We start from the raw sequence: 18,410 nt of genomic DNA on the forward strand, positions 1-18,410 counted from the left end.
CGTGGCGTTGTAGTAGGATTTTAAATGTGGGAGACCTGCTCCTCCCTTAGAGGAAGGTCTTATTAGTAAATTTGTCATGCACCTAGGTTTTTTTGGGTTCCACGTAAATTTGTTTAGTATCGCTTGGAGTTTGGAGAAAAAAGAGTTGGGAACTGGAATTGGAAGAGTACGTAATATGTAAAGTATTTTAGGTAATATACACATTTTTAGGGTTGCTATTCTACCCATTGTCGATAAGGTTAATGTGTGTAGTTGTTTAATTTCCACTTTTTTGACCAATGTTCCAGCAATGCCAAATCATGTTACAGACATTTTAAACACCTTTGCGTCATCAGCAAAAATACATACCTTACCCAACAAATCTTTAGTTATATCACTTACATATAGATTAAATAGAACAAGACCTAGTACACAGCCTTGTGGTACACCACTAGTGACTGGTTCTGAGTGAACCCCATTTACAATCACACTCTTGTATCTATCCTTTAGCCAGCTGCATATCCACTGAACCACCCAAGGGCTAAGTCCTAGCTTTCACAACTTTTGTATTAAATCATTATGTGGAACTGTATCAAATGCCTTTCTGAAATCAAGATATGCTATGTCCGCAGCACCATGCTGGTCCAAAACATTGGTAATATAGTAAAAAAATCCAGTCAGATTAGTTTGGCATGATCTGCCTTCAGTAAAGCCATGCTGCTTTGGATCCAGCAAGTTGTGTGTTTTTAAGTGATCAATGATCCTTCTTTTCAGGAGTGAGTCTAATAACTTGACTACTACCGATGTTAAACACCTTTGCATTAGTTTTCATACAAACTGGTAACAGACAGTAAATGACACAGTAAATACATCCTCAGAACAAAAGATATAGAAGGCAACAGGGACAATATTCTGTGGGGGCCCAAAACACACAAATAACCAGATACCATATTTAGTCGCATAACAAACGTAGAGACACTAAATTATGGAAGGGGAAAGGTAGGATATAGGGAGAGGGAAAAAAGGGAATAAAAGTAAGGAACAGAAAACAAAAAGAAAACAATGGAAAGGGGTTGAGGGGAACTTCAGTCTATTCAAAGGGGGAGGAGGGCCCAACAGCTATGAAATCTTTGAATGACTTACATTTTCGTCCCTTGCCAAGCACAATGAAGGAATGCTTTGGAAAATGAAAGCCTACTGATCAATACTCAAAAGGGTTATGACATCAATTGAGTGTAGGTGTTGGAGGTGGTAAAGTCTATCCACAATGCCCAAATCGTATAAAATAGTGAATACTTATCGGCATATTGATACCTCCTCTAGCTATATATCTCGTACCTTGAATAGCCTTTCCCTAACCATGGGAACCACCAAGGTTTTGAAGTGTATAAGGTTTTTACCAACATTGAGCAAGTACGGTATCACATACCACTTATACTTATCCACAGACAGGTGGGTAGCATGAAATAATATCTGAAGAAGGTCATCATCTAGTGGATGTTGTGTAAACTTGGTAATGAGAGTCTGAATATCTGTCCAGAAGGGTTTAATATAGGGACAGTCCCACCAAAGATGGGAAAACCTATCTCTTTGTGCATTAAACTTCAAGTCATCCATGGGAGCTTGCTATACTGTTGAGAGGGGAAAATATTGGAGTTTATTTTATGGCATGGGTTTACTTTAAGAAGACCTTTTCCTACCTAGAGTTCTGTCTCAGTGGAGAAAGTAAAATTTGGATACATAATAAACACAAACAGTTCAGGTTTCCGGCAAACAAAAGCGGCAGAACTTACAATTCCATCTCCCAGCCCTCACTAAGCCACATGGAAATTTAAAAGATCTTATTTCTAAGCACCGGCCAATTTTTTTTCAGAGCTGTGAAACTGAAAACCGAGATTATCGGAGTTTATTTCACACCAGAGCTGGGCTCGCACTGACTTCCAGGAGATGATGTGCAAGGCGACTGATAAAAGTGGGATGGAATATCTGAAAAGGGCAATGGCTTTTCTTCCCGTGTAATCTGAAGAAAGACACGGACACCAGATATCTCCCTGAGGACAGGTCCCGGCTACAACATACTTCACTAATTCATCTATTTATAAATACGTGTGTCCTGGCCACAGAATGGCCTTTATTGTCACCACATTGAACATACAGTATTTTAAAAATGAAATAGAAATGAAAAGTTTTTATACAAGTATATTATTATAAAAGTAATTTTCTCATGGAGAAACCAGACCTGTGGCTGTTTTACCCTGATGTACCTTATAGTGTAACTACACAGCTATGAATTCTGTCTACTGGTCCATAGAAAATATGGAGAGTCTCAAATGCAACCCTGACATGTCCAGAGGGCTGCACAATAGCTTAATGTTACAGTGTTGTGTTAAAGTGGTTGTAAACCTCAGACATTAAATATGAGCAAAGCATATCCTCCACAGTGTGTACTTGCCTCAGTCCAGGGCACTAAGGAGCTTATTTACTAAAGCTGGTTAATTCAGAATCTCCTGCACTTCTGCATAGAAACCAATCAGCTTCCAGGTTTTATTGCTAAAGCTTAATTGAACATGCTGAGGTTAGAAGCGGATTGGCTACCATGCACAGCCACATGAGATTCTGAGTGAACCAGCTTTAGTAAATAAACTCCTAAAGTGTAATTTCTGTCTGTTGCCTCCTTTCTCTGATATCTGCATGAGTCACTTCTGACAAGTTTTCCTGACACCAATTAACAGCCTCAGCTTTGTTTCTGTATGCTGTGTGATGGGGGGGATGTCTCTTCCCTCCGATCAGCTGTCCTTACTGAGCTATGCAGTGTGTAATTTCAGCTCTCCGCCCCCCTTTTTTTTCTGAACTCTCAGACAAGCTGTATAAATTCTGCACTTTTTTTACCAGTTGCGTTTATTGAAATCATACAAAAGTATAACAAGGCAAGGTACATAAAAACAGGCAAACTTAAGGCACTCAGTGTAAATACAATTCACATGGAATTCCAATGCTAAAAATCATATGGAGTCAACTGAACATCCTTGATGAAAAAAAGGGGGGGGGGGAGAAAGGGGAAAAGGTTAGAATAGAGAAACTGTAAGGGACCGCCTGGCGGTACCACTAGCTCTCCACTGAATAGGCGTCCCCAGCGCATGGAGTCTAAGTCCCAGGGTGCTTGTTCACCAGGGCCCCTGATGGTGGGGATGGACTTGGAGCCCCCTGAGACCAGGTCGTGGCTACTGGGTGCGACCGTCAGTGGTAGTGGTATGCGCCAAGGGCTCCCACGGGGAAGAGTCTGATATGAGGAGGTCAGCAGACCCCACTGCACGGGATGGATGGATGGATGAGCAAGGTCAGACGGGCCGGGTCGGTAACAGAGAGGACGGCAAGGTACAAGGCAGCGGGCATAGAATGGTCGGGTCACACGCCAGGTCAGCAACAGCAGGTCAAATCCAATAGGGGGCATCCAGGAGAGAGGTCAGGCAAAGCAAAGGTCAGGGCAGGAGAAATACAGCAAGGTCAAGGCACAATCCGGGTCAGCAACTTACAATTCACAGGTTCGCAGATACAGGATACAGGTAAGACCAGAAGGCATTTAAATATCCCGCCCTGCGCTGCCATTGGTGCCCAGCGGGCGGCCGCGGCTTCTACTGCGCATGCGCGAACTCGAACGCCGCGGCCGGCCCGGACCTAGTGCTCGAGTCCCTGCACAGGGCAGCACACTGCGCCTGCGCCGGGACCATCGCGGCGGGGATCGAGGGGATCCCTGACAGAAAGCCCCGAGAGGGGGGGGGGAAGAGGAAGAAAAAAAAGAGAGAGGGGGAGGAGAAGAAAAAGCGGGGAAAAGAAGAAAAGCAAATCATAAACATAAACAATAACCAAGCAAGTACACAGTACAAACTGGACATACCTGCAAGAGAATAAGCCAATTATTATGCCGTAAGGCCCTGAGCCTCCACCCACCCAGTCCATATTTTATCAAATTTAGCTGGAAAATTACAGCTCATATAAGTAAGTTTGTACAATGGAAGCGCCCCGTTGACTGCCGATTTCCATCCCGAGACTGTTAGTGGAGCAGACTGATTCCATTTCAACAGAATTTCTCTCCTAGCATAGTAAAAAACATAGAAGACAAACTGTCTATTATGCTTAGACGTCTCCACGAGGTCCAAAAGGCCTAGCAACATAATCAGGGGATCCATGGTGATAGACAGTTTACTAACAGTGTTAACAGTATCCAGTACCCTGACCCAGAAGGGGAGAAGCTTGGAACATTCCTAAAACATATGGAGAAACGTGCCCACCTCCTTATCACAGCGAGAACATGTGGCTAATATATCAGGATATATCACAGCCAAACACCACAGTGTGTAATATACTCTATGGATACATTTAAGCTGTATAAAGCGGTCCCTGGCCAAGATTATGGTAGGGAGGCACTGTAGAAGGCAATCCTCCCAGTCATCCTTTGTTAACGAAGGGAGGTTCATGTGCCATTTATCAAAGGGAGCCTGCATTCTAGGGGTAGAGAGTGGTATCAACAGGGAATGGAGAGCAGATAACGGCTTAGGCAAATCCTCCAGTAACAGCAAGTTTTCTAACGGATCTGTCTGAATGCTCGGTGGAGAGGGAAATTGAGCAGCCACCGCATGACGCAGTTGTAAAAACTGGAAAAACATTCTGTTAGGCAGGCCATAATTGTGTTTGAGTTCATCAAACCAAAGCAGGGTGCCGCTAGGCATAATATGGTACAACGTTTTAATACCATATCGAGCCCTCACCATGGGGTCCGGTATCGTATGCAAATGTGGGAGGGCAGGGTTGCCCCAGAGTGGTGTGTCTGGGGAGTACACATTATTCACCTGAAATTTAGCTCTAGCCTGACTCCACACCCTCAGGGTCGTCAGCATAGGAAGAGTGATGGCATAGTTGGACTTCGGACCTCTATGAATTAGGTTATGAATTTCAGCATACGAACCCAGTATTGCCGCCTTCAGGATCACTGCAGCATTATCCCTAAGCCGGGAGAGCCACCATCGCACCGTGACCAGTACAGCCACCCAATAATTTAGAAGCAGATTAGGAAGTGCCAGGCCACCGCGATCAATAGGCAAGTGCAGCGTGGATCTGGAAAGTCTAGGGGCCCTTCCAGCCCAAATAAACCCAGAGACGATGCCATCAACATGACGGAAAAATTATTGTGGGAACTGCACCTGTGTATGCCGAAAAAAAGTAGATAAACTTAGGTAGGAATATAATTTTAAAAAGATTAACCTGGCCAATGGTGCTAATCGGAAGGGAAGACCATGCAGTACATTTAGTCTGCAACTGTTGGACAAGGGGGTAAAGCTTGTCCGCTAGAAACTTCTGCAAGTCACGTTGCACCGTTACACCCAAATATTTAAAGCAAGAGACCGATCTAATAGGAGCGAAGGAAATGTCGGGTAAGGGTCCTGATGCAAGAGGAAACAGTATGGACGTCTCCCAATTAATGCGGACACCGGAGTAACTGCCCAAGTGATCAATAAGACTCAGTGCCTCCCTAAGAGACAAATTACAGTCCCTCAAATATAAGAGAATGTCGTCCGCATATAGGGAAATCCTATCCTCCCAGTCACCCACCGGTAGGCCATGTAAAGAATCGGAAGAGTGGATTAGGCAGGCTAAGGGATCAATCACAAGGGCAAACAAGCCTGGCAAAAGTGGACAGCCCTGCCGAGTGCCTCTATGGAGAGCAAAAGGGGGGGAGAGGATATTGTCAATACGTTCTCTTGCAAATGGCGCACTGTAAAGGCACCTAATCCATGAAATGAAATGAGGGCCAAATCCGAATCGATGCAGCGTTTCCCATAGATACTCCCACTCAACCAAATCAAAGGCCTTCTCGGCATCCAAGGACAGCACCACCTATCACAAGCCACAGAAATATGGTGAGCAGTCTCCATATGTTAATGTCCGTACCCTTCCCCGGTATAAAATCCATCTGATCATGATGCACCACCACAGAGATAACTGAACCCAGTCTCCCAGCCAGCACCTTGGTGAGTACCTGAAGTAGATGTTATAAAGAGACTTGCCATTTGCCAAGTCTCAGCATGTTTTGCCTGATAAGGTCTTTATCAGGAGCTCACAGTTGACATACTTCTTCCTCTTTTTTGATCCTCTTTTTTTCAGAATTTAACATTTTCGTGACTGTTTTAAAAAAACAAAACAAAAACCCTTTCAGTATCAAAAGTCAGGATTCTTCTTCAATACTTCCTATCTATGGCAATAAAAACCTTGCAGCTCTTGGTACTCCCAGGCAGTGTCACAACCATATATTAACCAAGTCCAACCTTATGTTGTCATAAGCAGTCAGTGAGTACATCTGTGTTGGGCATTTTGGTGGTCTTTAAAAGTGGAGTGCGATTTTATTTGGATTTGATATTTAGTTGGAAGCTGCAGCTGAGAGACTCTGTCTTTGACTTGTAGGATTAGCACAGAGCTGTTACGAAAAATGTAATATAGCAAGGCAACTTGTAGTGAGCAGTAACTGCTTACCAGCTTGGGCGATTCATGGGCAAGTCAAGGAGAGCATGGGGCCCAAGGTTCCCATGGTTGCTGGGTGGAAACCTCCAGACATCACCCCACTGATATTTCCTGTGAACAACTCACCTTGGCCTAAACGGAAACCAGGCCCTCCGATCCAATCCACAATCTTGGTCCCTCTCATTCCCCTGGGCCCATTTCCAAGAGTAGTCCTCCACTGGTACAGAATAAACAGTGTACATACCAGACTTCTTCTGAAGGTCTTTGTTTTTAATGAAGAATGTTACATGAACTATTAGCTATATAGAATAAAGATGCACCTTACTTAAACACGTTTCAACAGTTTTTGTAGTAAGGAAGGGAAGAGAAACATGGAGTGACCCATAGCCTAGCAGAGGGTAGAACATTGTTCTGGCATTCTCCAAAGGAGGAATGCAATCAGTCTTATCTCACCAAGTGTGAAATGCCTTTATACCTCCCCCAAAAGGGAAAATGTACATGGAATAGCTCCCTGGCTACATCAGTCTGTTGGATAGGTGCAGCGTGGTGCAGCAGAAGTAATCACACAGTGCGTGGAGTGCAGTAACCAATGTATTGAAGGACTTGCAAACAGTACAACAGCCCAGCAGGGAGCTCAGCCAATGCAGCAGAGAGTCAGCAGGAGTAGGCCTGAGCTGAAGACATTGTTCGCCATGGAAGGTGGAATGTGGCCTAGTTGGTCCAACCCAAGGGGGAGCTTAAGGGAGTGAAAACGTAGGTCCTGAGCTTTCAAGAACTCCTCCAGAACCTCTCCTTGCCATTAGTGCTGTCCCTGACAGATGGGTGTACTCTCCCTACACTAGCCACTGAGCAAATGCACGCCAAAACCTAGGGACAGGGGCTTAAAAAGACTATGCATGACCCAAAATGACCATCAGGGTCACCTGGATGCAGTGTAGCTAACTGGCGACCAAGGAAACCATAGAAAAAGCAAGTGTTCCTTGACCTCCCCTCCAGCTGCACAACCCTTCTGGATGAATGCCACCTACAGTGGAGAAAACAGATTGCACCTGTCTACAAATCCTATAGATAAGTCCTAGATAAGAAATGCTGTTGCTTCTTCCCACAGGCTGAAAGCCCAATCCATTAACCTATGTATTGCATATAGCCCTCTAGGAATATCCCAAATATCCCAGACTGGTAGGGCATTGTTGTCAAGCAACCTAAGGTGGTGTGCCACCTTAAAGGGCTTTATCACAATCTTTGCTCAAGCAGCAAGCACTTAAACTAGTAACGTCAGTAACAAGTTGAATCTGTGAACAACAACAGCATCTCCACTGCACCCTTCAACAAAACTGGAAAACTAAAATGTGCTTTTGGAGGCTGCATAGAGTATACTTTACATAATGGATGATTTTTTTTACTGCACAGCCCATCAAATAAGAGAAAGGAAATCTTGAGGTTACTATCAACCCAACACAACCTGTACCCCTTTTCCCACACAGTTATTGAGCTAAATTTATGCACAAATGCCCAGAGGTAGCAAGATGAAAGAAAGGAAGGAAAATGTCATCACTATTTGGAAATGTTAAGGTTTGGTACTGCCTCAGGCAGTGCCCATATGGTACCCACAGCCATGATACACCCTGGAATTTTTGTAAATAACTAAACATATCAGTCCATGTGGTCCAGCCATTTTATTCTGCAAATAGGCAAACATTCCGAAAGTTACAGTGTTGATATTACTATAGAGCTTTTCCATACAACTTTCCACCCACATAGTGTAATATCTGTATTTTAACATCTAAGTCAGTCCAGACAGTCATTGTTCAATTCTCATGTATAATATAAACCTATATATAATTTGTTTTAAAGCTAATTCATTATATATAAACAACACTAGGACTTATTTATCAGAATTACTGTTACTATTTCCATCCAGCAACGAATCAGCTGCATCCCAATGTGGTTCTGGTTCGGGCCTGGAGCAATAAATGATGGAAAGGATGTGACTGCTACAAGGCAGCAAATTCATTTTTTGGACACTTCATTTAATTATGAAGCATATTCATATAATCTAATTTACAGTTTTAACTTGAATAATAGTATAGTGTACTGTTCGGAGATCTGAGCATGACATGCAATGTGCTCTACATGCACAGCTTCTGTAAGGCTACTTTCCCACTGATCAGCCACAAGAACATGGCAAAAACGCATATGCATTTTTGCCGTGCTTTCTGAGCGTATTTTAAAGGACACATGACATAAAAACTGCAGTAAAAATGCTTCTTTGAGCCATCTTTGAGGCGATTTCCATTGGGGTAGGAGTTTTTACACTGCAAAGGAGGCACAACGCCCCAGTGTGAAGACATACATAGGCATACATTGACATACAGAGGGAAGAATTGTTCTTGAGCTTTTCAGGCGCATTTTTTAACTCAAAAGCACTTCAAAAACTCCTCAGTGTGAAAGTAGCCTCAAAGCAGTGGGATTGTAAGCAATATATAAAAACAATTATGACATATCTAATGCTATCTATGAACATGGAAAATGTGCTTAAAGTGGATCTGCTTTTTTTTTTAAATAATTTTTTTCATATCATTATTTAATAATCATCATGTTCACAATATGCCCTTTCCCAGTAGTGCATACCTTCCTTTCACTACCCTGCAAGTAAGCTGTATCAATATGTAGGTGAATATATAGTATCAATATGTAGGGGAAGGTGTCAAAAAACTTACTCCTGTACTCATTAAAATCCTCCCCTGGCTCTGGGACATATGTTCAATGCCACCAATCAATTGAGTAGTCTCTGCTGTACAGTCTTGAGGAAGTGATACAGCTTCTGTGCCACCAATTACCCTAGGTTCACATATATATGGCCGTGTGGGCTGCGTTTTACGCGGGCATGAGAGCCTATTCATTTGAATGGACTCCCGTGCCCCGTGACACACAGGAAAGACGTCCCTGCACTTCTTCTGAAAACGCAGCCTGCATGGGAACCTCGATTTCCAGTACAGCTGCGTTTTCCAGTGCGAGAAGCGTGCCATTAGAAATAATGGCACCTGCCCGCGGGTCCGCATTCCTCTGTGCGGGTGGTGCGGCTGCATGCTCATGCGGATCCACAGCAGCACCACCTGCACAGATGTGAACCTAGCCTTTATTGCATTTTCAACACATTGAGCACCATTGGCACACTGAATGTTATTGTCATTGACACACCCTGCTGTAGAATGCACACTGAGCACACTTTGACTGCCCCTGTTTCATTTTCTCTGAGGAGCACATGAAACATGTATACTGATGCAGCAGACTAACTAGAGCAAGAACAGTGAGGATTTCAAAACTAATAAAGTCAGTGGCATTGCTGATCCACTGAATATACCAAATACACATCATGCAATTTTATTTGTGCCAACATTCCCGATCACCCACTCATGGCCAGTCTGTGTCCACAATTCTGTAATACAGTAAACCTGTACTGAGAGAAATATGGGAATTACCATTGTTGACCTCCTTCTATAAAAGAGCTTTGTAAAGGGATAGAATTATACATTTCTCTCTTTCACATATACCCTTTTTAATGTGCAATAATAGTCTGCTAGCCTTGCTTGCTGCAGCTTGGCATTGCAGGTCTACAAGACAATGTGTGGCATGGACAACAATAACTCTCAGATCCTTCTCAATCCTGGATTCCCCCCAAAGTTCTTCTACTAGCAAGTAACTTATCTTCATAATTTTAACCCCCAAGTGCATTACTTTACATTTTTCAGCATTACACCTCATCTGCCATGAAGCTACCCACCATTCTATTTTAACAAGGTCTTCTTAAGTTGCTATATCCTGTTGTTAAATTGTTGCCCTGCAAAGCTTGGTATCATCAGCAATCAATGAGACTGAATTTTTTATACCAACCTCTATATCATTTATGGACAAGTTAAACAGAGTAGGTGTCAAGGCAGAGCTCTGGGGTACCCCACTCATAACTGCAGACAACACTCTTTGGATGTGCTACTGCAATCCACGTTCATACAATTTCTTAAATGCAAACAGATCTTAATTTGTAAATAAAGCGTTTATGGGGGACTGTATCAAATGCCTTAATGAAATCTAGATACACTATATGCATAGGTCTTTCACTATCGACATTACAGCTCACGTCCTCATAGAACAGTGATAGATTGTTCTGACAAGATTAGTCCTTGATAACTCCATGCTGGTTGCCACTAATAATACCATTTTCACTTGTTCACAAGCCTTTGCCCTTGTGTTGGTGCACTGATCTGCATTGTGTTTAGTACACCGATTCATTTTCAGTGAGTGATCAGCACATGTCCATTGGCCTTGTGCTGAGGAGCAGGTTGTTTTGCCTACGCATGTGCGATGTGGTGTCATTAAAATTAAATGGAGATGTACCACAATGCTCATAGACCACGTGTTGTACAAAACATGATTGCTAAAGTGTGATGACAGCCTTAACCCAGCTTCTGAACATTGAACCCTTTTCATCCTTATTTTTCCTTATAATTATTAAACTATGGAAAAGTTTTACCCCCCAAGAAGAGTAATAAAGTGTTAAATTTATAAATAGCAGGCACTTGTTTTCAAGCAGGTATCCTTAATTAGTCAAATTTCTTTACAGGTGTGTACCTGCATGCTTAAAAAACCCTTTTAAGACAGTCCTTTTTTAAATCTGGAGTCCTTTTGTGTCCACCCTTTTTAAACAAAATTGGAACAGTCCTCAGGAAGAGGTTTGGCTGCAAAAAAATTAAAATCTAGTGCCAGGGATCTGGGTTGACCCTTGAAGTGCAACATTAACAGTCGCCGTTGATCACTGTCCGTTCTCCGTTCAGAAGGCCTTGTGTCTCCTCGCTTTGCTCCTTGCATCGCGCACACATGAGTGGCTTGTGGAGTCCATTGTAAAGGCAAGTTCCCAGCAAGAGGACAATAAAGCCTAGAATCTGCAGTGGATGGAACTGCTCCCAACCCACAGCTAAGCTGACGACCCAGATGACCACAGTCCTCAGGCTGTCTATCACCATGCGGGTGGTGGCACTGATCTCCTTGGTCACACTGATGCCAGCAAAGTTGAAGAAGGCGATGCTGATGATATTACCCAACAAGGCCAGGATGATTAGAGGCTGTCGACCCATCTGGCAGAAGGCATCTATTGAGTCTTCTAGAACTCCGCGTTCACTGCTACTGAAGCCACCGGCAGGAATGTAGTAGAAGGGGATCAACAGGATGGTCAGAATGATAAACCCAAAGAGACCTAAACAGAAAATATTCATATTAATGAAGGAAAACCATAATGTGCTTTCAGCAAGAGATCATGTTAAAGTTGAACTTCAATCAAAGAGCTAAGTACTCCACAAGACTTTAAATAATCTACTTGAACCCCTCCAATCTGGTTTTCATCAACTGTGCAGCACAGAAACTGCCTTGGTCAAAGTCACTAATGACCTTCTGTTAGCTTCCAATTCTGGCTAACTATTCTTATTCCACTGGATCTCAGTTCTTCCTTTGATACTGTAGAGCACAATCTTTTACTCCCTCACCTTAAAACCATTTTTGGAGTCTCAGAATTGACTTTACAAGTCATATCTTACTGATCGCTGTCACTTTGTTTCTGTCAGTGGATTCCAGTTTGAAGTTGGGCCACTCAAGCTCAGTGCTCCCCAGGGCTCAACCATGAGTCCCTTACTTTTTAGCACTTAATTATTTCCACTTGGCCAATTGCTTAGATCACATGGGCTCAATAATGACTTCTATGCTGGCGACACAGATATACATCAACACTAAACCGGACTCTACTTTGGCTGCTTCTCTCCTATCTCACTGTATTTGTGATATAAAAACTTGGATGGCCCATAATATCCTTCAATTAAATGGTGACAAGACTGAAGTCATGTTTATTGGTACCCCCCATAAATTGTGTAAAGCCAGTCCTGGTAGTCTATCCATTGACGACACTGTACTTGAGCTTTAGTTTAAATTAAAAAATCTAGGGGTGATATTTGATGCTATATTAACATTTGATCCCCATGTACAAAATGTTGGCAGAACATTTTTTCCATTTGAGAAACATTGCTCGGCTGCATCCTATGCTATCATACACTGCAGCTGAAAAGCTGATCCATGCATTTGTGTTCTCCTGACTTGACTATTGCAATGTTCTACTCACTGGTGTACCTAAATCCACTATTAATTGATTACAATATTTACAAACTTCTGCAGCCAGAATCCTCACTAGGTCTGTTACAATAACCATATTACCCCTATCCTGGAGTCCTTGCACTGGCTACCCATCAGGTTTCGCATAGACCTTTAAGATCCTCTTGCTCACCTATAATGCTCTTCATGGTTTGGCATTCCATTATCTGTCTGAACTCTTATCAACCTACTGCCCCTCTCATAACCTCCACTCCTCAAATTCTGGTCTTCTGTGTGTGTCCCCTACTCACCTACACTCGATGGGAGACAGAGCCTTCTCCTGCAATGCTCCAAAACTCTGGAATTAATTTATTAATTAGTCATCAGAGTCATCTTCTCTAAACTCATTTAAAGGACAAGTTCACCTGTTGTAACAAGTTACATGTTACACCCATGATCAGGGTGTAACATTTCACGATCTGATCGGCCCCCGATCTCCACTTTGAAAGCTAACGAGATCTTCTTCCCCCCTGCTAGCTGTAAAATTTGAACAAATGTGGCCATGCAGGGCTCCGCCCGCCCGGCAGCATCACTCATTCACAGCATTCTGTGAATGAGCAATTACATGTCCCGACAGCCTTAGCGACTGTCGACTTGTAGTCCTCAATGAACTACATTGACTCTGTGGAAAGCTGTGGTAGTTCATTGATTCTTCCTGTTAGTATATATGCTTGCTCGTACATCTTGTAAGGCAAGCAGATATTCTGACAGGTCTGCAGGAGACCTGCATGGCACCAGTGATCTACTGATTGCTGGTGCAATGGTTTCCAGGCTCCTTTAGACAAAAATAATAAATGCACATTTTTTACCTTCAAAAATGTGCATTTATTATTTTTGCTGAAAAGGTGAACTTATCTTTTAAATCAGATCTAAAAACTTTTTCCTTTAGACTTGCTTTCACCTAATGGTCCCTTTTTTTCCTTTGTTTTATCCTGTGTTTTCTTTGTAAAGCACTTTGAGAAGCTACCTTTAAAGGTGCTATATAAACTAAAGTTTATTAATTGTTATTATTATTAGTAGTAGTATTATTACTACTTCTGTGCTGACGACACTCAGGTACACATCCACACTAAACTGGATTCTACTTTGGCCGCTCCTCTCCTTTCTAAGTGTATTTGTGATATACTGTAAACACTTGTATGGCCCACAACTTCCTTCAATTAAACTGTGAAAAGACTAAAGTCATGCTTATTGGCACCCTCCATCTATTATGTAAGGCTGGTCCTGGTAGCCTGTCTATAAATGGCACTGTACTTGAGCTTCAGTCTAAATTGAAAAGTCTAGGGGCAATATTTGATGCTAATTTAAATTTTGATCCACATGTACAAAATGTTGTCTGAACAACTTTGCTCTGCTGCGTCCTACGCTATCATACACTGTAGCTGAAAAGCTTATCCATACACGGGCTCTTTTGCCACTAATCTCTGCAGTTTTCCAGGTTTGCCAATGATTGGTACTCTTCTAGGAGCTCTTATACCTGCCTAAAGATTTGTCATTTTGTCTATCCAATCCTAAGACTTCAAGAGCCAATCTGACTGTTCTCTGCTACAGTTAAGGCGTGGTCACCTCCCCATCTCCATACTGTGACTGGACAATGAAAGAGCAATAACGGACTGATTAGATTACATTTCTACTCCCTACTCCATTGTTTTTTTTATATTTGATGTGATGATTACATTTGGCATACAGTTTTGCTTCTAGCAGTCCTGTGTATAACTCGGAATGTCTAAGGGACTGTAGAATCTAACAAGGCCTCTACATGGCAAGACAAAATGGCCCTCGCACCACTAACCCGAAGAGTTTAATAGACTCATTGTTGCCATTGGTTGGTCCTCCTCTTGAAGGCTCCTGGAGACAACAAGTCTGGTATATCTAAAGTAAACCTATCAGAAGCCCAGCCAGTGCATGGAAATTACAAAGGCTAACGTTACCCACAGTGACCACCATTTTTCACTTTAAAGTGGAATTAATTACTTCTGTTCTCTTACAGCAGAGGAAGGTACCATCTTAACCTCTGTTTGATCTGCAGCTGCCTTGGTGCTACACATGTGATCAGCTGTGCAGCTATGACAATAGCCAGTGTTGTATTTAGGTGTCGTGCTGCCCTAGGCAACACAAAAATTGGCTCCCCCCATGGAGAGACCCTGATACTGAGAAGCATCCCCCTCCCCCACGAAAGGAAGCCTGACACTGACCAACAACACCCCAGCCCCCCACCACCACCCGAGAGAGCCTTCCACTGCCACCGACCCCCATACACTGGCAATGCCCCCCTTCCTCTTGACCCTGTGAGAGAGAACACACTCACCTTCACAGCTCCGGACATCCCCGGAAACAAGAGTCAGGCTCTGCATACACCATCAAGCAGCCCACAGCCTCTTTCAGATCCCACCTGGTCCCCATGCTGCATGTGTCCCTTCTTCCATCCCTTCGCTGCCCCCCTGAAAAATGCTGCTGACCCCCTGAAAGGTGCCGCTGCCCCCCTGAAAAATGCCGCCCTAGGCAAATGCCTTTTTTGCCTTGTGGTAAATACACCCCTGACAATAGCCATCTGAAGTTCAGTTGAGTGCTGAAATTAGAAAAGTAGTAAATGCAACAGTTGTCACCAGAGGCATGTCTTGAATTAGCTGATATAGGACCAGTGCTGTAAAAATAAGCCGGCTTAAAAGCATCCAGCATATCATCTTCTTGGCTTTTCTCCTTCTCTGTGTGTTGGCTCCTCCAGGAGCACGTCTCACTCATCCACTGTAATAAGCCCAGATCAACCATGTCTGCTGGTAAACATACAGGTTTCAGCTACAGTCCCTTCATCTTGGCCCCTCAAATGCATGTATCCCAGATTGGGCTTAGTCGTAGAGGTCCTCTACATTAGAGGGGCCAAGATGCGGGTAAAATGCATCAGATGGACATTGCCAGGATGCAGGGACTGTAGCTGAAGACTGTATGTTTACCAGTGGATGCGGCTGATCTGATTCATGTGCTGTCGTAGGACCGAGGCTGTTACATGTAGCGGGTCACACGCTTGTCCGTAGTCTTTTTGGTATTTGATGTTTTGTGTATTTAGTATGTTCCTCTGCCGACCCCCCTTCCCCCAAGAAAAAACAAACATTATTTGCAATGGCAAGCTGCAATAAATTATCGTTGATTCTTTTCTACCCAGTACTTTTACATAATGTGTGCACAGATTGAATTCCAGGAGGTATGTCTTTTGTATAAATCAGTGGTTCTCAACCTTCCTAATGCTGCGACCCTTTAATACAGTTCCTCATGTTATTTTCGTTGCTAATTCATAACTGTAATTTTGCAGTGGGAGGAGTAGTGCCACATCATTGGTGTCAGTGAGAGGAGTAGTGCCACATCACTGATGTCAGTGGGAGGAATAGTGCCCCATTGTTGGTGTCAGTGGGAGGAATAGTGTCCCATCATTGGTATCAGTGGGAGGAATAGTGTCCCATCATTGGTATCAGTGGGAGGAATAGTGCCACATCATTGGTGTCAGTGAGAGGAGTAGTGCCACATCACTGATGTCAGTGGGAGGAATAGTGTCCCATCGTTGGCATCAGTGGGAGGAATAGTGCCACATTGTTGGTGTCAGTGGGAGGAATAGTGCCCCATCATTGGTGTCAGTGTGGGAGGAATAGTGCCCCATCATTGGTGTCAGTGGAGGGGGGAATACTGCCCCATCATTGATACTAGTGTGGGGGGGAATTGTGCCCCATCATTGGTGTCAGTGGGGGGAGGAATAGTGCCCCATCGTTGGTGTCAGTGGGGGGAGGAATAATGCCCCATCGTTGGTGTCAGTGGGGGGAGGAATAGTTCCCCATCGTTGGTGTCAGTGGGGGGGGGAGGAAATAGTGCCCCATCATTGGTGTCAGTGGGAGGAATAGTGCCCCATCATTTGTATTAGTGACACCAATGATGGGGCACTATTCCTCTTACTGACACCAATGATACTTACCTTGCTGACTCCTGCTCCAGCCTGGGCTTGCTCCCTCCTTCTCCCATCTACAGCCAGCATACCTGGCTGCAGCAGCACCATCTGCACGCTACAGACACTTACCTGTCAGCTGTCTTCCTTCTCCGGCCGCTCCCTTGCTCGATCTTCTTTGATCTTCGCGCTGCTGCTCGGCTCCTCCTCCTCGCCGGTGATTGGCCGCCTGTGTGCCTCTCCTGAGCTACAGTTCCAGCGGCCAATCACTGGCGAGGAGACGGAGCTGTTGAGTGATCCCGGGGATGTGGCCAGATGACAGGGGCGGCATGTCATCCCGCGCACACATCGCGTCCAGGGAAATGTGGACGTATCTGCATGTGGGAGGACCCGCCTGGAGACTGATAGAGGAGCGGTGTCTCGGTTCCTAACCATCGGAAATATGTGTTTTCCGATGGTCTTTGGAGACCCCTGTGAAAGGGTTGTTTGACCCCCAAAGGGGTCGCGACCTACAGGTTGAGAACCGCTGATATAAATCAATATTTATATCAGAACAGTATCTAGAAGTACCTGTATTTCCTTCTGCTCTCAATGCTAAACATAGTGGCAGGGCAGTGAATAATGTGAGGATGAGGGGTGAGATTAAAGCAAACGTGCTGCTGTGGCCTGAATGGGCACAAAACTTATAAAGACAATATAGATAAATACCAAAAAATGTAGTAAACATTATTCCAGTTCACACAGCTAGTGGAGCACTACTTACCCTCAGTTCCCACAGCTCGGAGGGGATGCACGTTATGTTTGTAGACAAATTTTTCCTCTAGCACCATCTGGATAGAAGCAACAATCTGAGCCATGACAATAAGCAAATCACCTGGATGGAGAGAATAACAATAGAAAATATAATTTGCAGTACAAAAAAGTCTAAACTTTTGCAGTTTTGAGGATGAAACACACAGACCAAGGGTAGAGTATAGAAACTTCCCTTCATTAATCCAGCCGGATGTACAACAGCCACAAGACATTAGACACGTGATTGGTTGTAGGTCAGCCCGTGATCCCTGTGTTTTTTTATACTTCTCTCCTATGCTGGTTCCTGTACTTTGGAACTGCTACAAGGACAATTGTACTGTACATGAGTGTACTGATCCTTTAAAGAGCAAACCCTATTTTCTAGGCTTGTGGGTTTGATCCTTTGGGCTTGTGTAGACAAGCTTTGTGTTGAATTGTAGCGGTGCCAACCAAATACATGCTTTTGCTGTACTTGAATTGCTTTTTGCAACCATTTATGGTCCTATTGTAGCAGCAGGAACGCATCCCAAAAGGACAAGCTACATCTCCATATAATCAGCAGGTACTTTTTATTTTGTACTTGCAGAGAATCTATCTAGCCTTAAAGGTTATCTAAACGCAAAAACAAAAATGTAATGTATCACAGCATACCGGTTCTTAGATGTGGTGGAAGGAAGTCATGGATGTCACCCAGACATTACATGAGAAATGGGGAGATTAGTATTTTAGAGAAGGCATTGGGGGTTATTTATTAAAACCAGAGAGTGAAAAAACTAGTACAGCTCTGCATAGAAACCAATCAGCTTCCAGGTTTTATCGTCAAAGCTTAATTGAATAGGCTGGAGCTAGAAGCTGATACAAGCACAGCTGCACCAGAGTTTGAGTGCGCCAGTTTTAGTAAATCTTCCCCACTTTTTATTCTTCCAGTTCATCCCACTGGAAGTGACAAAGGCACAGCATTTCTGGCAAGATCATCAGGTAGTTTCTCTACTTCTGTTCTAAGCTG

General features: G+C 43.6%; 1 protein-coding gene across 1 annotated transcript in view; it reads right to left on the bottom strand.

Annotated features, from left to right (window-relative positions):
* Positions 1-8,153: 8,153 nt before the first annotated feature.
* Positions 8,154-18,410, bottom strand: part of SLC35F6 (solute carrier family 35 member F6) — a 46,339-nt gene continuing 36,082 nt past the window's right edge. The window contains exons 5-6 of the mRNA XM_089686074.1: positions 17,376-17,486; positions 8,154-11,743 (exon numbers count right to left, since the gene is read on the bottom strand). Coding sequence (XP_089542200.1) covers positions 11,286-11,743; positions 17,376-17,486 — 569 coding nt within the window. The 3' untranslated portion in view covers positions 8,154-11,285. The remainder of the gene's footprint in view (positions 11,744-17,375; positions 17,487-18,410) is intronic.

The sequence above is a fragment of the Staurois parvus genome, unplaced genomic scaffold, assembly GCF_062004578.1.
Source record: "Staurois parvus isolate SC_StPar_1 unplaced genomic scaffold, SC_StPar_1.0 ptg000390l, whole genome shotgun sequence".
NCBI classification, from domain to species: domain Eukaryota; kingdom Metazoa; phylum Chordata; class Amphibia; order Anura; family Ranidae; genus Staurois; species Staurois parvus.